Source organism: Pipra filicauda, unplaced genomic scaffold (assembly GCF_003945595.2).
Source record: "Pipra filicauda isolate LSUMZ 115617 unplaced genomic scaffold, ASM394559v2 scaffold292_size926685_pilon, whole genome shotgun sequence".
NCBI classification, from domain to species: Eukaryota; Metazoa; Chordata; class Aves; order Passeriformes; family Pipridae; genus Pipra; species Pipra filicauda.
In genome coordinates, this window is record NW_024104412.1 from 374,966 (window position 1) to 400,880 (window position 25,915).

General features: G+C 39.3%; 1 protein-coding gene across 5 annotated transcripts in view; it reads left to right on the forward strand.

Annotated features, from left to right (window-relative positions):
* The window catches only part of MPPED1 (metallophosphoesterase domain containing 1), a 60,034-nt gene that overhangs the window by 16,659 nt on the left and 17,460 nt on the right, over nucleotides 1–25,915 (forward strand). For all 5 annotated transcript variants that reach the window (XM_027730157.2, XM_027730156.2, XM_027730159.2 and 2 more), the window contains 2 exons: nucleotides 1,888–2,069; nucleotides 14,662–14,887. In XM_027730157.2, coding sequence (XP_027585958.1) covers nucleotides 1,888–2,069; nucleotides 14,662–14,887 — 408 coding nt within the window. The remainder of the gene's footprint in view (nucleotides 1–1,887; nucleotides 2,070–14,661; nucleotides 14,888–25,915) is intronic.

The following is a 25,915-nucleotide window of genomic DNA, read 5'->3' on the forward strand; positions in this document are numbered from 1 at the left end:
GCAGAATTGTGTGAAGTGAACGTATTACCCTTCACACAGCTCACACCTTATGGCAAAGCCTCCCCAGTCTAAACCCCACCATTCACCACCCGTATTCCTTTGCACCCCTCTTACCTCCCCCTTCCACCCCTTGTGGCAGCTCTGTTCTTCTGTTCTTCTCCAAAACAGAGGCATTTTTACCATCAAACTCTTTTTCTTCACCTGGCCTCTGTGGTCCTCTTGCAGCACACACACTCCCTCAACCCTACAACAAGTGTTTTCAGGGTCCAAACATTCCAAACACTCTCTGTCAGCCAAGTTTTGCAGTTCCCACTAGGTCCTTGCTTACATATCTGGGTATTCAATAGGTAGGATTTGATCCCAGCTGGTTTTGCTCCTCACCTCAGTTTCATTACTTTTCTGCTCAAAAACTGGAACTTCAGAAAGACAACTACAAGGTGCTGGCACTAAAAGGCTGTTTCTCCAGTATTGCTGTAAAAAAACCCCAGCATTCCTTCTTCCTATAAAGGTATGGGTGCAAAATAATTTGTTCATGCTCTAGGTTTGTAGTTACAGCGTAGAAGATGCTAAGAGCTTTTTTTTTTTTTGTATTTAACAGGATTTGAATGTTTTAGATTTATTCCTCACTCTCTCACCAATCCCGTGTGGTTGTCAAAAACGCCTCTAAATTTCACAGAATTCTTTGACATAGGGAAAAGATGGAGTGATTAAAGATTATTATCTTGTGACTTTTAAGAAATAAAATACTTTTTAAAAATTTACTTAGGAACAGATGTAGTACTATTAATAGCAAAAATATCTTATTTTTTTTTCTGAGTTTGTTTATGTAAAAGTAAGCTCCTAAATTGAAGCACAACCAGCAAGGGATAGAAATGTGTATTATATACAGCAACAGTGAACAAAACTAATTTTATTTGTCCTTTCAAAATAAATGTTGCAAAAGTAAAATAGTTCACAACAACTCTGTATATCTCTCTGGTTTCTAGTGGCACAAATATAACTCTTGCACCTCTGGCTTTTGGATTTTATTCCACCAGAGTTCCCTAACTGGAATAGCAGATACGGTATAGCTGTATATGGATACATTTGCTTCTATGTAGTCCAACAAAATATGGATTGAGGTTAAAAAGATTGATTTGAAAATAAGGTGTCTCTGCTTTCCTCTCCTAAATCATGAGTAAGTCTCATCAAACTGGGTCAGATCTTTTCGTTCCCTCAGTTTTGAATCTTGATTTTGGGCTCTGAACAATGCAGCCTCACCCCTCACAGCATTTGATTTCATTTAGTATAATTAAGCCCAGAAAGTCACCACATTTGTCCTGACAATAGTGAGGCTTTAATGTACATTTACAGCTGTTGGGAGAGTTCTCGTGTTGTTTTGCATTAACACACTCAAACATATCTCCAAAATGTGTTAATTAAATTTGCTGGAATTATGTAACTTGCAGGGGGGGAAAAAAAAAAGTTCTAATTAGAAAAAACACATTTAAATGTATTTATGTATCTCAAACAAATCTCTTCCCTGTGTACCGTGTAATCATGTTTAAACAATGAAATGGGATAGTGCTATTCCTTTGAAACTGGCAATGCCTTTGATTTATTTGTAAGTATTTGTGTCAGAGTTACTGCCATAGTCCAATCTCTTCTCCTTAATCTCTTGAAGTTAATCTATCTACCAAAAAACACTGAAAATGCTGTGCTGTAAACATCAAGAATTTTTACACTTCCCGTTAGTGTTAGGTTTGTTTTAATAAATCCTTCCATCAGGCAGATTCAGAGGTCTGTGTAATCTTTTGTAAAGGTAGGAAAAACAGCGTTGGAATAGCAAAGCAGACACTACAAAGTACGTAAATACTTCCTAACCTTGTTATGATGCATTTCCTGCAGGGTTGATCCGGTGCCCCACGACGCTCCCAAACCTCCAGGATATACACGATTTGTCTGTATTTCTGATACTCACTCAAGAACTGATCCCATCCAAATGCCATATGGAGATGTGTTAATACATGCTGGTGATTTTACTGAGCTGGGACTTCCTAGTGAAGTAAAAAAATTCAACGAGTGGCTAGGTAGGTACTGCATTCTGTGAGCATCTGAAAGCACATTTGTTTACTGATTGTATCTGCCCCTTCTGCCTCCCAGTAAAAACCACCATGCACTCAGAAATCATGAATATTAATTTGACTTTTAAGTTGGAATGGCAACGAGCTGGAATCGTTGTTTTTCACAAATATTTTTGCATTTTTCCAACGGAGCAAATAGGATTTGTGAGACTATTCATCTGTTCTGCCTTCACACTCCCAAGTGTACATTAAGCAACTTCTGGGTGTTAGCAACAATTTAAGTCAGTAGGCCTTTAATGATTTACATAAAACCTCTTCCATACATTGTTATGGCTTTCCTTCTCCCCCATCCCCCCCCCAAAAAAAAAAAAAAGTTGTTGTGACTGAAAACATTTGTCTGTTTAACCCTGGAGGCTCATAGTTGTGCTGTTTTTTTTTTTTAATCTGAGGCTCAGCTGCACCACAGTGATGAATTCCAAACAAAGCAAACCGTGTGCCCGTGGTTGCTGCCTTGGATGTAGCAGACCAGATGTAGATGCCTTCTGTAGGCAAGCCTTGGCATTGGGAGCTGAAATTCTGTTCCATTGGGCAAGAGAGTGGTGATTTACATGTGCTTCTGCAATGTTTTGTGTATGCTTTAAAAAAAAAAATGACAGTGGAAATTGGAAAGCAGGCACTGTATCCAGATAAAAACCCTGCTCGGTGCTGTTCCTGCAGCACTGCGGGTACCTTAATTTAGAATAAAAGTGGCTTCTGATACTTCATTAACAAAAAAAAAGGGTGAGAGGGAATGAAGGAGTTGGAGAGAGAAAGGACACAGTTTAAGGGGAACAGATTTCAAGTTTTCTGTGGATGTATTTGCATTTTTTTCCCTGTCTCTCTTTTTTTTTTTTTTTGGTACATATTACAACATTCTGCCCTGGGAAGGCACAAAGCAGACAGATGCATGTAGGCTGAAATGGAATATATAAAAAAAAAAAAAAAAAAAAAAAGAAAAGTCAGGACTTCACAATTTAAACAAATATTTACTAGCAAATAATTATCAGCAGGGTTGATAAATATTTATTTGAGCTCAGCAACCCAATAATGTGTCCCACACGGAATAATTGCATTATTCTGCGAGTATTAAGGTAGGAACAGTGTGTGGAAGTGATATATTGATATAGTGCCATCACCTCTTGTCTCTGCACCCAAAAGGAGGAGGGTGGTTATAAAACAGAAAGCAAGTTTTGACCCTGTTGTGTAGGTCTGTACCATGTCTTATAATAATGTCCTGAAAATAGCATGTACAAGTTATACAAACCATATGGTTATCCTTCTAAATAATATCCATTTTATTCATCTGCTGGTGTGGGAAGAGAAGTGCTTGGGGATATTGCTGGCAAGGATGGGGGCTACACACAGTTTCTGTGCATGGTCTCTTCATCATTTTCATTCCCCAAAAAAAGGGCTTAATTTTCTGACTTTTCAGTCATGCTTCCAATTTCCTGGTAGCCTGCAGTTTGGGAAAAGGTGATCTTGGTCGTTTGAGCTAAATATTTGCAAGAGCATTTGAGATATGGAAATGTAGCAAGTTAAAGATTTTTTTAGCTTCTTGGCAATTTAAAAAAAAGAAAAAAGAAAAAAGGGAATCTAATTTAATTTTTAATAAATTTTTGTTCATTTTAAATGGACAGTTTATCAACTCTTGAATATCTTGAGTGTTTACAAAATCTATAGTAAACAGCAGAATGGTTAAAAGTGTTCCTTTTGAGAAGGAGTTTTAGAAGTTTTTGCTGGTTGTCCGTTTTGTTGTGAAAGGGACTGGTCCCCAACAGTTTAGGTTTTTCTAGAGGGCTGCTTCCAGTACCTTCCACTATTTTGCAGCTCCCTCAACCTACCCAGCCTTCTCCTTCCTCCTTGTCTTAATATTTTACTAGTTTCTAGAGAAAATAAGAGACAGATCTGGCATTGACTTTGACCTCCACTGTCGTTCTTGCTGCTGCTGCCAGACTTCCCTGTCCATTCTTTCATGTCCATGGCACAGGGCTCCCTTTCCACTTATTTTGTTCTCTGTCTTCTGCTGTCATTAGATTACAACTTGGGATAAACACCAGAATATTTGTATGGTCCAGCTTCCCTTCATCTCATCTCCCTCTCAAGCCTGAGATACATTCCCTGCTCCTGCTTTTGCTCCATGTTTTTGTGTGTAGCATTGATTCTTACCTCTTAATTTTCTGTTCTGTCATGCCCTATTAGGTCTGTGCCCCTCTGGTCTATCTCTGTTTCATCTTTTCAGATCAACTTGCCCTTCAGCGAGTTCAGATTTTATCTTTCTGCTTTACATAAAATTTCCTGTGCCTGTCTGATGGAAAATTTATCTTACATTAACATCATTAACTTCCATGGACCTTATGATTACACCAAGCACATGCTCAGGTGTTGTGCTAATAGAGGCACGTTGGCTTGCTGAGTCATCCCCTGAAATATGTTCTCTCCTTTTTTCTGACTCTATGTGGGCACACAGGAAGGCCTGGACCATCTCAGATGACACAGCTCATGGTCCTGGTGCTTTGTCTGCCCTTCACTCACCCACTTTCATATTTTTTGCTCTTCTGACCCTTAAATCCCTCTGCTTGTTTTCGTTTCCATTCATTCTTTTTGGTAATTAGTTGTTTCCTCTCATGTTTTGTTTCTGCTAAACCCCCTCTCCCCTTCTCAGGGAGGGACTTGAGGTTTTACCAGGGTCAAGTTTAACTCTGTGGAAGAGATGAAATGCTGGTGATAACTGGATATGCTTATTTACTCAGCTTTCTCTGGCAGGCACTCCAAGGGCTCCTGCAGCCACAGCATTACTTTGTATTAAATACATAGGGTTTTAATTTCTTAGTTCTTAAATTGCCTTTTGGATCTGTGCAAATTTTGAGTGCAGACACAGAGTTCCACAATGTGACAGGGATGGTGGGGTGGACTGTGCTTATTTTGAACCTGTCACCTGCTCATTTCATTTGGTGTTTCCTAATACTGGAAGAGGGAAGTGATTTTCATCTTTGTTCTGCTTAAGAATTTATAGGCTCGTCCCATATCTGCCCTTAAGATATTTTTAAGGCTGAAGGCTGTTCAGAAGTCCTTAAATGCCTTTGATCACCTGTGTCACTCTTTGTACCTCTTTGTATCCTTTTAGAAATGATGAGACCAGACCTGCACGTGATCTGAGAACACCACAGATTTATTCCCCAGCAAATGAGATTTCCTAGTTCTCTTTTCCTTTCTGGTGTTGTGGATTATTCTGTTTTCATTTCTAACTGTGTGACTGAACAATGAGATGGCATTGTCATAAAATTTCCTAATATAATTCTATCAACTCTTTCCTGTATGGTAATACCTTGCTCAGAACCCATCACTGTATCTACAGTTGATGTGTTTTTTCCAGCACTTGAATTACTCTGCATAAATTTATGTTCAGTCTCATCTGTCCTCTTATTGCCCAGTCATGCAATATCATGAAGTGAGATTTCTATTTTGCTAAACTTTTTTAGGGTAATTTAGAAAATTAAGGGAAGAGGGGCCGAATAGTCAGTTTACAAAGCCTATGAACGTTGCCAACCTGGTCATTTCCCTCCCTTTTTTTTTTCTTAATTGACCTTTCTCCTCTTTTCATACTTCATATTTTCCTTTTCTTTTTTTTTTTTTTTAATCTAGTTAGTTCTCTTACTGTATTTTTGAATTTGAAGGTACAGTTTTGGAGAATCAGGAAAAAATGAAGTACAAAATCTGTATTATGGTAGGACTGAACAGAAGGCCACGAAGCCAGGGAAACGTGCTAATGACATTACAAGGATGACTTTGAACATATGCTGATTTTCCAACATGCCCAGGAGATTTTAACAGATAACACTTTGAACAGCCAAAAAGGATTTGGGGGAATTGTTTCTAAATGCATTGACCTGTTAAAACTGGTCCAGAGGAGGGTCAAGAAAATGATCAGAGGGCTGGAACATCTCTCCTAGATGACATCATAAGATATATCAGGCTCACTATGCACAGCAGCTTCTCTTTCTCCTCAGCTTTTTCATGATTTTAGTTTTTGTTATTCATTCCCTACCTGCACATAAATCAAATGTATTGCAGGACAAACACAAAATCACGTGTCCTGCCTTAGTGCACTCATCAAATAATGACTCCAAAAATGTCTCTGCTTTTTAATCTCCAGTGTTGTTGGCACTGGAAATTGCCTGCTTGGCTGAGTTGCTCATGTAATTCCCTTTGCTCCAGCCTGGAATATCATTTCCAAGTTGTGCATGCTCCAGGACCCACTTTCACTTGGAGCATGTGGGTTACTTTCCTGGAAATTTAACTAAATAGCTGATCTGTGGTATGAGTTGCAACACATAATTCCATCCTTTCTCTGAGAAGTCTCTTCTGTGCATGGATTGGAAAGATTACTTAAACTAACACATTTTACAATATATATTATTTCAGTGTGTTTGCTTGAGATTTTCCAGTGTCAAAGACAGACTTCCTGTTTGAAATTCAAGTTCAAGCTAAATTGGGATTAAAAAAAAACAAAAACAAAAACAGAAGGTGGCTTTGAGTTGTGCTGGAAAACAATAATTAGCTCTTCAGAGTATTTTCATGAGAATGTTGTTCTTATGTGCTTATTGTACACCCACACCCACACCCACACACAAAAAGATTACAGTATTTGACATGCCCTTTAGGAATTGACCTGGGCAGATTCAGCTCAAAGGATAATATTTTTATTTCAGACTAAAAACATACTTTAGACTGAAGAGAGGAACTAGCACTACTAAAATTACCTCTTTCTAGTATTAGATTGTATTAGATCTAATCCTCTAGCATTAAATTCTGCAGACAGAATCAGCTAATTTTGGTCAATAAACATCATCCCTACTTTTAAGTTCTTGATAAAAGATCTTCAGAAAAGCCTGTGGTCAGAAGGCTTAGCTTTACTTCTGCCTTATTGCTCAGCTTTGCAAAATGAGGTAGTTATTTTTCTTCCTATCTTAACAGGTATTTTATATTTTTAGGTTCAATAATAGTCACATTTAAAACAGATTAAAATCATGTTGAAGATGAAAAAAAATCAGCTTCAGAGCAGCAAAAGGAATTAAAATTTACAAATTGTAGTCATGCCATTTTGACCATCAGTAATTACACTATTTTTATGTTAATGTAGAAACCCCTTGAAAGAAGTATTTAAGCACTAATTATCTATTTACAAAAGAATGGCTTTGGAAATGCAGTGAGAAACATTGAGCTGTATAGGGATTTAGAACAGATGTCATTTTTAAAAGACTGGGCATACTAAAAAAAAAAGAAGAAGTTGGGTTTTATTGGATTTCTTCAGTGTAAGATGGCTTGGATCCATTTGTCCACCTAAGGCTCAGACAGTACAACAGGGCACAGAAAAGTGCTCTGCAACACACCCTTCCAGTATTTCTCCAGTTTTGGGAAGTTACTCTGTCCTGAAAACTTCAGAATATTAAGTTGGCTGCTGTGAGTCTCAGGAATGTTTTAAGTCACATCCCTGTATAGGGAAGATGATCCAGACCAACTGTTTTCCACCTCCTGGTGGTGAGAAGCTGTGGAAGTGGTAGGTGCTGAAGCGTTTGTCCTTCATTTCCTCCTTCCAAACACAGGTTTACTTTTGGGGGATTTCTTGCCCTTTGTACCAATCCTGAGGTGGCTTCTTTCCGTGAACGGAGTGGAAAGTAGCCAAACTTCAGGATTCTGAGTCTCTGGTTTCATAAACACTGAGCTGTCTGACCCCTCCAGTGAGTACAACCCCCAGTGTTAGTCCAGACCAGCAGATAAGTCTGGCTTTAGGAAGGCAGCGTGGCCCGGGAGTGCAAAGAACAACCATGGAACAGAAAGGCCTGGAATGTGATTCTGTGAACTGCCACTGCCTCTGGCAGAGGGGTTTGAAAGAGCCTGAGGAAGACAGGCAACCAAATTCTAGTTAGTCATCTTCAGGTTTGACAGCCTCTTTATTGTTCTTCCCCTTGTAAAATTGTGGAGACGATGCTTGATCCACCTACCACGTGGATTTGTTGGAGGATTAATTATTCTCAGTGCAGCACTTTGAACATCTCTCGTGGAGCACTGTACACAAACATTAAACCTTGTTATTAGTGCTGTGACATGACACACAGCTCTTTGTAGTCTTCCCTTCCACAAGGTGACAACTTGGGAGATGCTGAGAGCACCTTCGTGGGATCTGAAGATCCGCACAGGAATCTCTATCAGTGTGCACAAGGATCCATGTAGGAAGTGTAAAACATTTTTTAATTGCTACTTTTTAACTCAGTTCTCTGTCTCCTTTGCTTTCCTGGTCCCCAGATAGATGTAACCAGAACTAGAATATTTCAAAGACTGTGGTGGAAATTTATCTCCTCAGAAAAATATGTTATTTAAGACTGTAGCTATCCCAGAAAGTAAAAAGACAAGAAAAAAAACAACGTATGGAAATGGACCCTGTGACTTGGTGGTTTTCAAGCCATCAAGTGCCACAACCTAAGGGGACACAGCAAAGGAAGGTTCAGTTGCAGCTGTGCAGTTTTGGAGGTGTTTGTTACTGACTGTTGTGGGACAGAAGGTACAGAGCTACACAACCTTTTGTCTCGACTCGCTGCAACTGCTCCAATGGCCTAGTTTGCTGCTTGCAGTGGGTTGGTTCTGCACAATTACAGGATAATTTAATAAGCCAGGTTGAAAGGAAGCCACTTTTCCCCTAGAAGTGATTTTGACCAGTCATTACAGGTGTGTGGGTGTGTATAAAACACAGTGTATCAACGAGCCTAGGTATGAGTATTATCAGGCATTTTTTAGTTTGATTTGCCTTTGTCTGTTTTAAGAAATCCTGTTTTCCAAATGAGAGCAGCACTGTGTGTGTTTGCTGGTTTAGTGTTTGGTGTAATTACTGGCTTCTTCAGTGCAAGAAAGGCTGGAGGTAGCAGGTTACAGATGACTTGGGGGGGAGTGTTCATTTACAGTATTATTCCAGATTACACACCGTACAAAAAGTATGTTAATGTGAATTTCCCAGACATCAGCCCCAGTGTTGAAACACAGAACTGTCAAAAAGATGCTAAAAAGCAATCTGAGACAGTTAATGCAGCCTTTCCACTATATCACTCACTGCTGCATTCTAAGAGGTTGGAATGAGAGGGAAGAAGCATTAAGTGGGCACTTACATGATTGTCAGTGCTTTTAATGAATACTAAAAATTCTGCTCAGTACCAGGAGAGAAGCAAAGCACACATCTGCCTGTACAAGTTCTCATTTATCTCGGCAGAGTTGGAAGCTGATAACAATTGCAAGCTGCAGAGGAGGTTTGCTGGTTGATAAAGATGCTGAACCTCTCAGTACAAGAGGAGCGTAGACACCACGAATTTGCTCTTGAGTTATTTGCAGCGTTGATCTCTCGTTTGCTGCCTTGCTGATAGAGCAGGAGGAACCTCAAGCGCTCAGAATTCTGCTCTGAGCAAACCCAGACGCAGAGAAACAGCAAACAAAGGCGGGTTGTTGAGCCCTTCGCGTTGTGCAGCTTGTTGTTCGAGTTGTGGCTCCCCAGCGCTTCAAGTTATTTTGGAAAAAAAAATTATGTTCGCCATAAAAAGGACCTACTGTAGTTTAGGAGTTAAAAATGGCTGCAATCATTTTGTAATTGGTGCATAAACACCCAAAAATTAGATGTTCAGTTGATTTTCTTAATTAGCAATCTACGGTAATGAAAGGAATAAACAAAGATGTTACTAGCTAAACAATATATAGAGAGATATATATTCTTATACATGTTATATTACCAGCACTCCTATCAGATTCTTAGACTGAGCAAATGAAGGCTAAGAAACTTTCTGAGGAGGGCTTGTGGTTAAGCTTGTAAGATGATAATACCATCTGGCTATATATAAGGTAATTATGAGCTAAATATGATATCCCAGGCTTTTTGATAGTAAAATAACCTCAAATAATAAGGAATTCTATCGATGCAGGAAATTCAGGGAGGAATTTTTTGTGTGATGAATTGTCTTCTAAAGTATTGTACTTCTACAAGTTGTTGTGTTTTTTTTCCCATAAGAAAAAGGTATCTTTTGCTAAAACTGCTAAATTAAGGGGAAGATGTGTGTCCAGTGTTTTATTGCATAAAAAGGGAGATTACAAAATGGGAAGGAGAGGGGAAAATGAGGCAGGAAAGATAGAGGACCATGTAGCAGAGAAGGAAAAGGATGGGGAAAATCCCTGATCCCATGTTGAGATAGAGGCTGAAAGAATGATGGTGTCTTGGAACCCCATCCCAAATTGGCAGAAGGTAAAAGTTGGATGTGGTCTGAAAAAGGAACCTCTGAAACCCACCACTGAATTTGAACCAGTGTGTTCCTGACAGGATTTTAATTTATAAACATTTCTTTTGATTCCAAATTCCAAATAGGATGGAGTGGCTGGAGGTTGATTATGGAGGAAAATAAGTTTAGTTTCTTTCTAGTTAAACATTATGAGAGGAAAAAAAAACAAAACCAAACAACCAAACCCTTACTCTAGAATAAAAAGTGAAATTTTGCTTAGCAATGAAATTTTTATTCACCCAAAAATATTTTAAACTGACATTTTGCTTCATTTTGTTTCCTTGGTAATGTCAGAATCACTACATGAATTTCCAAATATATCCCATTCCATCCAAGTGGTATTTTAATAATTTTAACACGGAAAAATGTATAGGTAAAACTTTTCCAACCAATTCTAGTTGTAGTTTGTGTCCAGACTACAGGCATATTTTAGCAGAATCTTCTCAGGCGCCAAGAACAGGAGGATCCCTGGTCTTTGGGCAAAACCACTTAATCTTGTTTTGGCTGGTCAAAAGAAGAGATCAGGAAAAAAAAATGCAACATCCTCCCAAATTAATAATTTTTCCTTTTTTTTTTTTTTTTTTTTTTTTTGTTTGAAATCACATCTTTGACTCCCATAGCATATGTTCTTGCAAGTGTTTCTTGGCACTCCTGAAGGGCAGATCTGTTCCTTACGTGCTCACTGCCTTAATTTTTCTGGGGAATTAATTTTGTCCTGGATATGTGTGCAGAATTCCTGTGACAGCCATAAATTTTCTGTAATGTCATTGTCTACACAGAGCTTCTGTATTAGCAAGTTTTGCTACCTGCCCACCAGCAAAGCCATATGTTGGCATCAAATGTTAATTGGCTATCAGTTGGGTGTTTGGTCCTACTCATCTGCTAAATGAGAGTGAGGAACTTGCACCAAACTTAATGGAATGTGCTCTCCAGTCCTGGGAAAGTGCCACAGATTTGTTCCATTAGAATCACAACACAAAATGAGTTTTTAATTTCTTTTACCATTGCAGGCTCTTTAAAATTCTTGTTTGTTTTCCAGTGTAGATTAAAAATAATCTAGAACCACTCAGGATGGAGGGGAACTGAGTCCAGCCTCCGCTTCAAAGCAGGGCCAGTTAGAGAGGAGGCTGCTCAGAACCTTGTCCCGTTCAGTTTTGAGTGTCTTCAAGGGTGGACACCTCCCAGCTGCTCTGGGCACTTCTTCTGCTCTTTCACCATCCTCATTCTTTCCTTGTACCATGTTCCCACTTGTGTTTGTCACCATTTTTGCACCTCTGAGAGGAGCTTGGCCTTCTCTTTCTCCTGAGCCCGGGCAGTTGCAGACAGAGCAGGGTCTGCCCTCCACCTTCTCCGGGCTGAGCAGACTCAGATCTTGGCCTCTCCCCATATCCCACATTCCCCAGCCATCCTGACACTTCTCTGCTGGACTTGCCTCGGTTTGCAGCAGGTTTTTTTTCCCTGAAAGACTCCCACACTCCAGAGGGGGTCAAAAACCACAAAAACACACTGCAGAGTCTTCTTGGATGGAGCTACTCCATCCTAAGCACAGGTGTGGGAATAAACTGATCAACCTGGAAGTGTTTGAATAATCTGAGATCAAGACTGGCCTAAAAAAAATGGAGAAGTGATTGTTCTAAATTATGAACTCGTGTACAAACACTGCCATACAGCAGCTATTAGGCCATGTGCTCTTGGGCATGTCTTGGTTGTAACCAAGGACCAAGCCAGGGCTACAAATTGTGCAGTAGTCTGTGCCTGGGGATGGAAAAGTAGGGATTTGTGTTGGAAGGGCATAATGGAATGAGAAAATACAGAGAAATTAATAATGCTTGAAAAGGAAAAGTAAGAAGTTGCAGGTCAGAAGCAGGAAGGAGTTGCTGCCTTAAGGTAGTTTTAAGGTAGGTGTTGATCAGATAGTGCTGATGTTTGGTGGCTCTTACTCCTGTGAAAGGCACTTGGAACATTCATTTCTCAGGGCTGTGCTGACCTACCAGATTAGATTGTGGTGTTGGTCCCCCTGGGGACTGTGCTTTGCTGCAAAGAGATGTTCAGCACTCTGGAGTGCACATTGGTGAGTGTGGATCACACAGGAAGCAGGGAAGGTGGGAAATATGATAACTGAGGGTCTTCATCTGCAGCTACTTTTACACTTAATAGTTCATGAGAGCAGTGCCCAGCCAAGAACAAGGTTTCAAAGATTTATACTAAGGCTGACTTTGTGCTTCAACAGCACTCGGAGTAAAAAGCAAAGCATGTTCTAAAGTCTTCTAAGGAAAAAGGTTCGAACAAAATATCTTTTTTTTAAATAATTTTTTTATTTAAATAATATTTAAAGGGTGAAGAGGAAGAGTTGAGGAGACAAAGAGAGGGAATTAGTTTTACCACGGCCTGGTGTGGAATGAAAGAAAAAAAAAACCAGCTAACTGAGCTGCAAACTCATCAGAAAACACAGTTGTTAATTGAAAAGCTGACAGACCTGTAACTACAGCAGCACTTCTGGCCGCCACTATAATAAATGTAACTGTACATTTAGAGTAATTTGCTAATTTGCCTAAGTAACACCCACAGACAGCAACATGACATAAATACATTAGTGGAAGCAACAACTATAACCAGCTCACACAGGTTCTTGGCTGCTAGATGGATGGATCAGATGAGCTGGAAAAGACTTACAAAACAGAACAGAAATGGAATTGTTAGCAATATTGTGGGTTTCTTTCTTTTCCTGTTTCCCAAGAATTCTTTTAGGCCTGTAGATGCCCATGCATATGGCAGCATGTAAACAGCATTTTTCACTTGTGTGTGTACGTGTGCACACACCTGGGAAACTTGTGGGGGTGGAGGACACATCTGCAAAAGGCTGTTTGAGAAGCAAAAAGGAAAAGTCTTTCAGGTAAATGATTGAATCTTCAACATTTAAATAAATACATGAAAAGAGTTTCTGTTGAGTATTCTGAAGACACATATGTCTTGGGTTCACAGGAAAGACTGGAATCTGTACACTCAGTTTTCCTAATACAGGTGTTACAAGTGTCTGAAACTTGTACTTAAGAATTACCCTCATCTTTTCATCTGGCAAAGTTCAACACCGTGTCTTCTGTTCCCTTGACTCTGAATCACACTGTTGCATTTTATTCTGAAGTCCTGTCATATCAACTTTTGCCACTGCTAAAGATTTCTATGTTATCAGCAAGACACTTTTAGAATTAAAAAAAACCCACGAGATTGCTGCTGTGCAAGGTGGGTTTGATTTTCAATAAAATACTTCTTTTCTGGTGCCAGTCTCCTCTTCTGACTGTCCTCAAGTTCACAGTGCACAAACAAAGCTGGTGAATGCAGCTTTACACAGTTTCTGTCTTTGTTTCCTCTCAGATGTACTTAAAGGTTTCTGTTGAGCTTTTTGAGGCAGCTGATGCCGACTCCCAGGGGCAGAATCCAGGGAATAACCAAAGGCAGAGTCGGGTGGAAAGTTTCTGTTTCGGTGCTGCTCTCAGGAAGAACCCACGTGTGTGGGCATATGTATCCCTGCCTTCCTCAGGAGGTTGTGCTAAGGTTTTTCACTAAATACGGGTTGTAAAATATTCTCGAACATGAGTCACTTTAAATTATAGTCCACGGATCCGAGGAAGTCACTGAGAAAATGGAGCGGGGAAAAACACGGGATAGAGGCAGACTGTGAGATTTCTCTGTGGGATGTGGGTTTTTGACAGCTGAACCAAATCCCTGGCTTCCTTGAAGGCTTGATATTAATGTCAGGGCAAAGAGGGCAGCAGACCCCTCTGGCTGACCCGAGCTGTGAGGGTGTTAGAGCTCTTCAGCACGAGCTGACAAAGACCTGAGCTCTGGGAGAAGGGAGCTGACACGATTTTCCGAAGCTGATCTTCTTTGAACCCTAATTTCTGTCGAAGAGTTATCATCACTGTCACAGTAAATGATACTTGCAGCACAAATGGCAATTAACTAGAAGTAAATAGTAGAGCAGAAGTCTGCAGACTGGTTTTTAAGGTTGATGAGTTGAAAGTAATTTCAACACATTAATGCTAAGCGTGCTAAATCACAGTGTGCCATGGAAGAGGCAGTAATGTCATTTACCTGGAATCACCAGGAATTACAATAACGTGGAGGAGGGACGTGCTCTATCGTTTCAAGTATGTGAGAATATTACAGGAATCAATAACAGTTTGTCTGTCTGTTTTCTTCCATCAGATCTTCCATAAAACAAGTAACTTGTTTGTTTTTCGCTGTTTTAGGTAGCCTGCCCTATGAATACAAGATTGTGATAGCAGGAAATCATGAATTGACCTTTGACCAGGAATTCATGGCTGACTTAATCAAGCAGGACTTTTACTATTTCCCCTCTGTTTCTAAGCTGAAGCCAGAGAGCTATGAAAATGTACAGTCTCTCCTAACAAACTGCATCTATCTTCAAGACTCTGAAGTGACGGTGAGGGGATTCAGAATATATGGCTCCCCTTGGTAAGCAGGTTTTTAAGCATACCTAAAAATACTGTTGTTGATTGCTGTCACATCAGGCCGTTTTGTGTGCATCAGCTCTGTTTGGATTGCTGTGTTAGGAAGAAAAGTAACACTCAGTTTGATAAAGTTTGTGTAATTTTCTCCTAATGAATCATTCCTGTGACAAAATAATGTACTTTTCTGGGGGTATGGTTAACCAAATAATGATGGGGAAAAGACAAGTGTGCTCTTCAAACTCTCAGCCAGGAGCATAGTCCATGTAGGGGGCTTTTGTGTCAGCAAGTATGTTTTCTATCCTTGGTGAGTTTATCTAATTACAGGTTAATTTTTATTGCAAGGGTACATCCTTTTAGCAATTTCTATCCTACAGATAATGTTGAATAGATAATTTGCAGGTGATAGATAATTTACAGGTAATATTTATGGTTAATTTACAGACAATATTTAAGGTTCATTAGTGTATACGGTAGTCATTTAACTTATTTCAGCATTTGTGAAGGCCTTTTTTTAAAAAAAATCCCTCAGAATCTTTCCTTTATAGAGTAATAGGTTTCTCCAAGGTATAGCTGAGTTTCTAAAGTCAAAAAATCAGTGTATTTCATGAGTTTTGCTCTACTGCACAGTGGACACTTAGAAGTCCTTGACAGTATCAGACACTTGGATTTTGGCTTCCTGACTTCCACCTTGGACCTTGTATGTGCTGCTTCTGTGTCTCTTCCTGATGATACATTACTCTGTGTTATTTCTGCTAACAGGACTGTAAATTGGGTCTTTTTTGAGCATTTGGTATACGTTTAAAATAAGTCAAACTGCATTTTAAAAGGCAGGTTGTGAAGGGAATCTGTTATTCTTCCTTTTAAAATCACATCAGGCTGAAATGTAGCAAACAAGTTGTCAAACCTGATGCATGTACCCCAATGTGAAGTTTCAGTGTGAATAAACTGTGAAATCTCTTGGATATATATTTTTTTTTTTAATGAAAATTGGCGTTTTCCCATTTGGTTGCTCGAGATGGGTGTTAATTTTCTCTAAGCTTATTATTCTACATGAAATAGTTTCCCTCTTAAGTGCACCCTTCTCTCTCTCCCTCTCAGATCTCCAGATCCTTCTGGTTCTTCTTTTCAACCTCCCCACCTGCTGTGCTGTAGTTCATCTTCCTCTTGCATCTCCCGTGTATGCAGTCAGCGTGCACTTTACTTCATTTTCCAAATTATTTGGGAAGATATTAGATGGTATCAGTCCCAATATTAACTTTTGAGAAATGCCACTTGGCATCTCTTCCCATTTTGATGTTCAACTCTAAGTAGTGTAATTATGCTCTGTTTACAATATGTCTGGCAACTTCATATCTTCATTGCAGTGTTCATAACCAAGGCACCATATTTCCAGTGTCAGGAATAATTTCCCAGGCACTAAAGTACCAAAAGTCTTATTAAAAGTCTAGAGAAATTAAATTAAAGCAAAACACTATCTATAAAGCAGCACTAAGTAGAGGCTAAAGGGAGCCATTTGAACTTTCTGTGTATGATTAGATCTGCAAAAATCTGTTGAGGAAACTTTTGTCCACCCACTAACCCATAAATACTGTTTCTGCAAAATCAGATCTGCCACGTTCCCTTTGTGCACAAATTCTGTCACGCTGCACAAGTTGTCTGAGCTATCTGGCATGACCTGTTCTTCAAGGAAAAAAAAAAAATATTGCTTTCCTTTCCATCTTTTATGCAACTTCAGGTTATATCTCAACTTCCACACTACATGTTTCACAGCGTTGCTAACTCATCTCCCACCCCCTTATGGTCCTGGAAGATGAGTGTTGCAAGGTCTTTTGAAGATATTTGCTTACTCCATATGGGAGAAAGTCTTGATGAAAGTCTTCCAGCCAAACTGGGAGATTTTTTTGCTTGCTGTAAGGCAGTGCTGAATGAAGTTGCCATGCCAGCTGGTGACATGTCCAGTGGAAACATCAACACTGACAATAATGGCAGTAATAAGTGGCTTGTCATTAATCCATCAGAGCAGCAGATGCAGAAGTAGCAAAGTCCCATCAGCCAACCCACCAGCCAGAAAACTTGGGAAGAGAAGCAGCTCTTTTGTGTGGGTTAAACTAGCTGTCTGCTAGATTTCAGGCTGTAGTACACGTCTGTGCCTGCTGATCACTACTGTTCTTCAGCAGCTCTTTCTGTCCCTGGGCTTCATTCACCCTAAAAAGAGAGCTTTGTCACAGCCTCTCTGGGAAATCAGTTTCTTTCTACACCCTGGTAATGTAAGCTCTAAAAAACCACAGAAATTTGCTGAACTTTCTGTGGTGATTCTTTTTTTGCCCTCGCATCATAAAGCCAGTCCTTTAGAAAGTGCTTATGGGCGTAGTGAAGACTTCAAAATTTAGAGTTCTTTAAGATCTCAGAACTCAAAGCTAAATTTCAAGCAGTTGCCTGTCTAGTATCCTACAGTAATTTTCCTGCCTCTGAAAAAATACACATCTAGCTTTTTGAGTGGTTTTGTTTAATTGAAGAACTCCAGATTACAGTTTAGGTGTGCTGTCCACACATGACATTTAGAAGGTGAGCTATCTGGAACCTAAAAGAGTGGGGCCCCAAATCCTGCCTTTCCATTTCTGGTTACAGTGCTGACCTTCATCCTTTTTATAATTAATCAGCGTTACTTCATCCTTTTTATAAATAATTAGAAGCTTGAGATGCATAAAACAGGTTAATCAATAGTTGCAAAGGACTTTGAGAACACTGGAGTAGGGTCTGAGTGAGGGCCAGCCAGCACTAACTTATTGTCTTTTGCCTGTAGCCAGCTGCATTTTTATGTATAACCTACAACACAAACACACACACATATATATTTATAACCTATATACACATTAGATTGTACTAATGTACTAAAATGTTCGTGTTTTAGTTGCAAATTAAACCATGAGATCTCTACTGGTTTGCATAACATGTCAGTCTCTAAGGTCTTTTAAATATGTACCGTTTGTGTGTGGTTAAATATTTTTAATAGCACTTGGGTATTTTGTCCTCTGTTATTATCTAAAACTCAGTGGTTGTTTTTAATTGCACAGAAGAAATGGGACACTGTTTTGTCCCAGACACCAGTTCTCTGACTCTCCTGAGCTTCAAAGGCAAGATTTCAAGTGCCAGATCGAGCCTCTACTCACTCACAAAAATTTAACAGTCTTAAATGTTAATTATGCACGTCTTGTCATTGAGCAGTCATTTTGAAATGCAAGTTTGCAATGCACTAAAGCAGCTACTTAGGAATTAGTATTTGCTGCACTGGTATCTTGGACCACAAATTATCAGTATAGATGATAAGGAAAAGAAGTATAATAACTTAGAAGGTTGGAAGGAACCACGGTGGGTCATCTGGTCCAACCTTCCTGGAGGATCCTCTCCCTGACCTGCTGGGAATGCTCTTCCTAATGCATTCCCTTTTAGTGTAGCCCTGTTGGGTCTTTTCCAATCAGGATACCCTGATTTTTATATTTTTCTGTAGCAGGAAGATGCACTCTTGTTTCATCCCAGCAAAACCCAGCTCATATTCACAGACCTAGAACAAATCTTGTGTAGAAATTAGCTGTAGTTGCTGTGAATGTGAAAGAGAAGACTTTAGTTCCTCAGGAGCACTTATTGTAAAATGGAAAAGCAGCTGGTTGGGAAGTACTTTTAAACACCCTTGTTTGTTCTGAACTGCTGTGAGAAAAGTCAAGCAGATAGAATAGCCAAAGTAATTATGTATATTAATTCAATATAGTGTTATTTTGGCTGCTAAGCCTTCCCAAAGACAAAGCCGTTTTCCAGAGGGGTTTCATTTATTTTTCAGTAAGAGAAAAAAATGGTGACATAGAAGTACAGATAAAGCAAGCAGGAATACCAGAGAGGTGGCAGAGGATCCATCCTTTAGGTTTCTGTCCTATCTCTGTGATGTCATCATTCACGAAACCATATTAGTACATGATTAGTGAGTATTTCAGTCATAGATTTTCAGCCTTCTATTGTAGTTCATAACCCCACAACGTGTTTTTATCTTGCAGGTAAGAGTTTTAGTGTTAGCTGCAGCTGGATTGGAGGCAGACTGCACCATCCACTTTTGTTTCTGCATTGCTAGAGATTTTAATTGCACAATTACACACTGGTTTTGCACGAAAAACTCCTGATGCGATCAGTGCACAAGATCTGCTGTGCTTGCTGAATGAGTCAAGTGTATGTTATTCCTTTTACAGCCAATGTTCAGAATTGCCATGTAAAAATAAACGCCTAGAAAGGTGCATGTGCTTTTATGTATCAACATGAGAACACATCTCTGAGGTTCATACTTGGGCGTGGGAACATCAGGAGTGTTGCCACCTCTGCTGTAAAAGGCTCCAGTAATTCACTCTGCCTTGCCATGTGTTTTTTTCCCATTGGGTTTTTTACAGCTCAGTGAGTAATTTGTCTCTCTGTTCACCTGTTTTGTGCAGTAACTAATGATAAGACTTAAACACTAATGAACTGCCCCCTGATCAATAATCAGAAGCTCTTTGTGTCTGGCAGAGCTTATAGTGGCTGTTCCTCCAATGTCTGATGTTGCACCCCCGCCTCAGATTTATGGAAAAGTTGTGCATTTGCTCTGATCTTGGGAAAAATGGCAAGAATTCCAGGGGCATTTTCTATTAGGAGGTGGATTGTTGTGCATTAGTGACTGGATGAGACACATTTTACTTGACAGAGCAAGAGAAATACGAGTGGCAGTAGCCACTGAATTTCCACAATCCTTCTAAGAACTGTACACAACTGCAGGAGAAACTTTGGTCCTCCTGCTTCCAAACAGCCGTACAAGGGGGCTGGAGAGCATTTTATCTTCTCCAGCACTTTTTTTCATTTCCCACCATGTGTGAAAGGAAAGGACAGTCAAAGCCCTCTTGCAAACATGTGACAATTTCATTATTCTAAATGACATATTGGCCTGGCTAGCTTAAAGAAGCCTTTTAGGATGAGATTGTCTCCAGACTCATTACCCAGACGGTGGATTTTTACTTGGCTTTGATTATCTGGAGGGCTCTATCCCTGGGAAACAGAACCCCTCATTTTTCTTTTGGCAGAATTAGGATTTTTTTCCTAGTGTCTATGTATTCTCATTTCCTCCTTCATTCTTTTGTTAAAGGCCTTCTGGAGCTCCAGAAAGTTTCATTTCCCAGTCAGGGAAGATGGCAGAGCAAATATTAATATCAGCCCAGAGTGGCATTTGTGACCATTTTCCCTGCAGTGACAGGTGCCTGGGCTGGACTCTGGGGTTTTTGGAGCTTCTCTCCTTATTTTTGTCCCACACAGACTCCAGGCCATCCATTCCCAAGGTCTCCATTTCAGCCCCTTCCTCCTCCATCTTCTCAAGAACAGCTGTAATAGCCTCTTTCATTCCTCACTGAACTCAGTTTCCATCAGTAAAATAATGTAGCAAAGATTTATAGATTCATTCCACGAGAGGGACACGCTTTGCTTTTGCCAGTGATGAATCGCTTCATGTTTATTTTCCCAGACCTGGTAGAAATCTTTACAGTCATTGAGGTGAACATCAATTAAAATGAAACTGTATTAAAATAAAATATCGATTTAATTTAATATAATCTACCTCCCAAGTTGGGAGCAGGAGCGTTATACTTGTTCTACTGTGGGTTTCACTCCCTGTAAAATTCACACAAAACAAGAACTTCTGCCTCAAAGTGACCACTCTGATCCTTTTTTTTATGCCCCCTTTCAGATCTGCAAAAAAACCCTGTTCGGTGACTTGCACATGACTAAAATACATAGAGACTCAAAGTTTGTGTTACTGGACAAAACCATATTAGAAGTTTTTCTAAGTAAAATACCTGATCCTCCTATGTTCTCTTCTTTCTGCACCCTCACTCTGTCAGAAGATAAAAACACAAATAACCAAGGTGCATTTGCTTCTGTACAGTCTTCTGAGGCAATTAAATACCCCTGTAAAATTCTTGCAAACTTCAGATACAGCAGATTTTAGGGCAGGTGGCTTGTTTTGATATCTGGCTCTGTCAGTGCTACAGTTTTTTATGGACAGATGCAGAAATCCTGGATGTGGATGTATTGGAGAATGCTTGGGTTTGGTTGCTCATAAATGTGTTTTAAAAGTGGTGGATGTTGCCTGATTGTTAAAGTTGGGAACAATTTGGAGCTTTTTTAATTGGTGGCTTTAAGGCAGGCAATAGAAGTGAGTAAATGACCACCTAAATTAGGTAGACTGAGGTGTTCCTTGAAGAAAATGAAAGTCATGAGTGGGAATAAGAGACTCCTCTCATTATTTGGAATTGAGGCATCTCGAGTTTCAGACATTTTTGAGGGAAATTTGGCATCTGAACCTGCCTGATGTGGCTGCATTACTAGGGTTAGAAAGCTGAGGGTGTTTTATTTCAGGCATTCAAAGGTAGGTGAGTTGTGACAGATGTGTAAGAAATGGCAGCATGTTTAGAAGAGAGAAAGCCAAGTTCATCATCCAGTAAAAATATATTAATTATCAGCCTGAGGCACATAGATACTGGTTTAATTGTATTTTAACAGAGTGCTGGAGTGGTGTTTTTATTTCCTCTTTCATACTTACAGGAAACCATTTTCCCTTCTGGAAGTGCTGCTTCTAAAAACACTTAAAAACCACAATGCACTGTAGTTCAGTTTGCAGCATATGGAAGATCATAAGCATGGGTTTTCCTGCAAAATGATTTTGATCTATTAAGTTCAGCAGAAAGTGAGATTTAAGGGTGCATCATTCTGGCTCTTTTAATATCAGGAACAGATCACTGGATCATTTTTCTCCTTTTTTTTTTTTTTTTTTGCTAAAATTGGTGCATTTGATGTAATAAATTTGTCTGGGAAAGTGTTTTTTTTTTTGTTGTTTTTTTTTTGCATGACTTGGGAATATAGAAAGTGTGAATCTCATTCAGCAGATATTGGGTATACAGGTGCTGTTGCTTTTGTGAGCAATCATACTGAATCCAGGAGAGGCCTCTTTAATGAATGTTTTCATACAAATTAAGTGACTGCAATGAATTGGCAAGAGTCATTAACGTTGCTTTAAAAATGTGTATGGAACAACATAAAAATATCTCAACTCCAGGTGAATTTTCTATACCATGTTGAAAGAATATAGTTGTTATTAACTAAATAAACTAAACTGTTATTAACTATTATAAACTAAATAATTCTCCATGTGAATGGAGAATGTAGATTGAACTACCCCTATTATAGTCCATAAATATCATCCCAGTCAAACCAAGGCAATAAATCCTACTTATTAGCCACTCCTGAGAAATTTGATTTTACCATTTCCCAGGGGAATTTTTTTAAAGTCACAGCACTTTAGAATATCCTTTTTTTTTCCTTTTCCTGTTAATGAACATTCCAGAAAATGTTTTCTCTCAGATAAAATTTCTTCCAAGCATTGCCTGGGGCTGAAGAGTCTGGAACAGCTCAGTCCTAGAGGAGTCACAATAGAGGAAAATCAGTAAATTAGACACCTCCTGGTTACTTCTGTGGGTGAGGGATCTGGATCAGTTCTCCAACACATTTCACAGTGACCTCTTGCAGGGGGAGCTGAAGCAGTAAATGAATCCAAAAGTGCTTTGCATCCACTTTGCAGTTGTGTTCCTCCACTATGTCCTAGGAATACCTGTATAGACCACAAATTAGGTTGATTTCAACGCAACATTTTTGGGCCAGTCCAGTTTCTTGCAACATTCTGTGCCTTTACGTTTCTGTATGTGAGTGGGGATTTGCATTTCTTTGCTTTGCAATGTTTCTCACTTTAGATGAATTCGAGAGCAGTTGAAAAATGCATTGCTCTAGTTTAATTAGCTTGCTAGGAAAAAAGTTCCTTTCTTGGGCAGTAATTATTAGTTGTGTATTATTGAAAGGAAGTAGTTCACATTCAGTTACTTAGCAGAAATAATTGAATCCTCTGATCCAGTAAACTAGCTCACTTTGGATTCGGCTGGTTTTTAATTTAAGACCTATAGAAGAGGAGACCTGTAATCTCACTACAGGGAATTGGCTTCACTTTCCTGCAGTTCATAAACCACGAGAGTGAAATTGCAATCCCCCCCCAGCAGTTTTCTCTTTATTTTTCGCGTTTGCTCGAAAGTTTAATTTTATGAGACAGAGCCGATTTTAAAGTTTCAAGTGCTTTTTGTTGTTGTTGTTTTGGTGCTATTTCCCCTCCCCACCTTTTTTTTTCTTTCCCCCTTGAACAAAAGGACTCCCAGCTCTATCTGTAGTCTGGTGTGTAGTCTCAGACAGCGGCAATTTCGGGATGTTTCAAAGATGTAAACACAGTTGGGCACTTCCATGAGCCCTTTGGCGACATTCCAAGAGAAACACAAATAGCTGGCTGGTTTGGAGCGGATCTACACCGAGCTGATTCTCAGCTGGAGTAACTTGGCAGGGCTCCACCAGCTTTTGAGCCGTTTACACCTGGTGAGAATCAGCCTCTCTGCTTCACAGCAGCTTGAATATCTGCATTTTACCCCGGGTTTTTTACACAGCTACTACATCAAGAAGGGGATGGTGGCTTTACGTTGTGCTCCACTTGAAAAACTGTAAATAGAGCCACCATCACAGGAACTCACTGCAACACAGCTGCCTGAGCTCCTTCTCTTTTCCCTGACCAGATCTTAAGAGGAAAAAGTAATTTACCACTTGTTGGGAAACTGCTTAACATCAGAACACTTCCTTTGGAACTGCTGTTCATAAATTATTTTATTCGATAAATTAGCATTGTTTAAAAGGAATTAAAATGAGGATTTTCTTCACTGCTAGGAAAGTAAATTGGAGCCAATCATTGAGTTTTTTAGGTTGGAAAAGGCTTCTAAGATCCCTGTGCTCGTCTTTCAGCTCAGGGGGCTGAGGACGACTGGTCTGACTGTTTAGCACTGAGGCAAAGAAGTCATTGAGTACCTCAGCCTTTTCCCCCTTCCTTGCTCTCATCCAGTAAAGGATGGAGTTCCTCCTTGGCCATCCTTTTGTTGCTGATGTATTTATAGAAACATTTTTTATTGTCTTTCAAAGCAGTAGTTAGAATAAGTTCTACCTGGGCTTTGGCCCTTCTAATTTTTTCCCTGCACAACCTCACAACATCCTTGTGGTCCTGAGGGGCTGCTTCCAAAGGCTGTAAACTCCCCTTTTTTTCCTGAGTCCAGACAAAGCTTTCCCAGTATTACAGTTGTGTGTGTCAAATATTTCTAATGATGTAATTTACATCAGATAAGTACATTTTTTTTTAAGGTATCTCAGATCTCTGGCTAGCTGAGGGAGCATCCAGGGTTAAACCTGTACCTTTTTGATATAGAAAGCTGTATGGAAGCAGCTGGTTTCCACCACTGTGGACTGAATTTAGGACTGCAGGAAAGCATGAATTTGGAACTTTGCTTGGATTTTGTTCACTTCAGGTAGAAGTGTCAGCGTGTGCTTCTTCAAACAAGAAGTAAGTTTGTCTGTTGCTAAATTGAAAACATTAAAAATAATACACTTCACGCATATATGCACACACGTCGTATTAATTTATTACTCTTGGAAGCATTTTCATGCTTGTTTAACTCAAAATGGCTAGGAATTTGCTAAGTAAAAAAAAAAAAAAAAAAAAGGTAAAATAATAAAAAGGAAGGAAAATTGGAAAAGAACTGGCAGCCAGTTAGTCCATATGGCCTAATTATTCCTGGTATTTGGAGAAAAGAATGTAAACCTGCTAAGTTACTAAACTGAGAAGTGGCTACTGTGAGGGCCTTTTTTATTGATTCTCAGTGCACCTATTACATATCCTATATTTTAGTCATGTTTCATCTAGGAGAGTCCCTCCTTGTGAAAAAAAAAAGACCCCACAAGTGTAGCATCTCCATTCCAAGGGATATTCCATCTCCTCAGGCAGCAAACCTCTTGTTCTTAGGGGACTCCTGGAAACACTGGAGTGGGAGGTGTGGGAGAACATTCTTTTTTCTTTAGCTGCCTGGTCATCTAACAGTGAATAACCACAAAGATGTCCTGCATAGGTGGGCCTCAGATTATTTTTCCTTACAGGTTGGCCCATTCAAGGCAAGTTTTACATTTAAAATGAGACTGAAAGTCTGTACAGTTCTACATCTGTACCCTCAGCACTGAATCTTTTGACTGATTATTCCAAATTAGCTTTTACCTTTCTTTGTTTTGGTTATTTTATTATTTTTAAAAAAAAATCAGATGGGATATTATGATGTACCTTCCAGCAGAATGAGATAAACTATTTACATTTGGTGTTGGTGTGTTTTAAATTCAGTCTTTCATTAAATTTTCTCCTTACCTGGTACCTTCTTGTTTTCTTGTTACGAAGATAAAGGAGATTTCATTTCATTTTTCATTGTTTTATAACAGATTAATGTTTAGAAATATTGGTTCCTATTAGTCACAGCTCATTCTTTCTTCTTTCCAGTCAGAGATGTATGAAATCCTTTCCTAAACAAAAGAGGAATGATTTCATCAACTCAAATTGCAAAAGAAATAATTAATGACAAAAGGACCACACTCTTGATTTTTATCCTCCCTTCCTTTTGTGAAAACAATAATTTAATTTGATTCAGAGTTTCAAGAGTGACAACCTTGGATGCAAAGCAAGTAAGGCACAAACTCAGCAGACTTCCCTCCCCATGGAAGGAATGTTGCCTGTGATGGCCAGGAGAGTGATAGAGGATCTGAGTTTAATGGAATGAGATGAGTTTGCATTTATTAGTTATAAGGCCTTAAACTTCATTAAAAAAGAACTGGTTCCAATGTTATGAATGAGTGAATTTAAGTTTCTTTGTATTCTTTTTGTACGCTGCTTTCATACTTGGTCTCTAAAATCACACCACCCTTGTCTCTCTCACATGGAAGTTAATCTTAATATAAATCTCCTCATGCTCCTCAAAACCTCTGAAACCTGTTTTCCTTTAGGCCTCAGTTGTGCCGTTGGCTCAGATGCCAAGATGCTGAATAATATTTCAAAGCCCATAAGCAAACAATGCCCTCC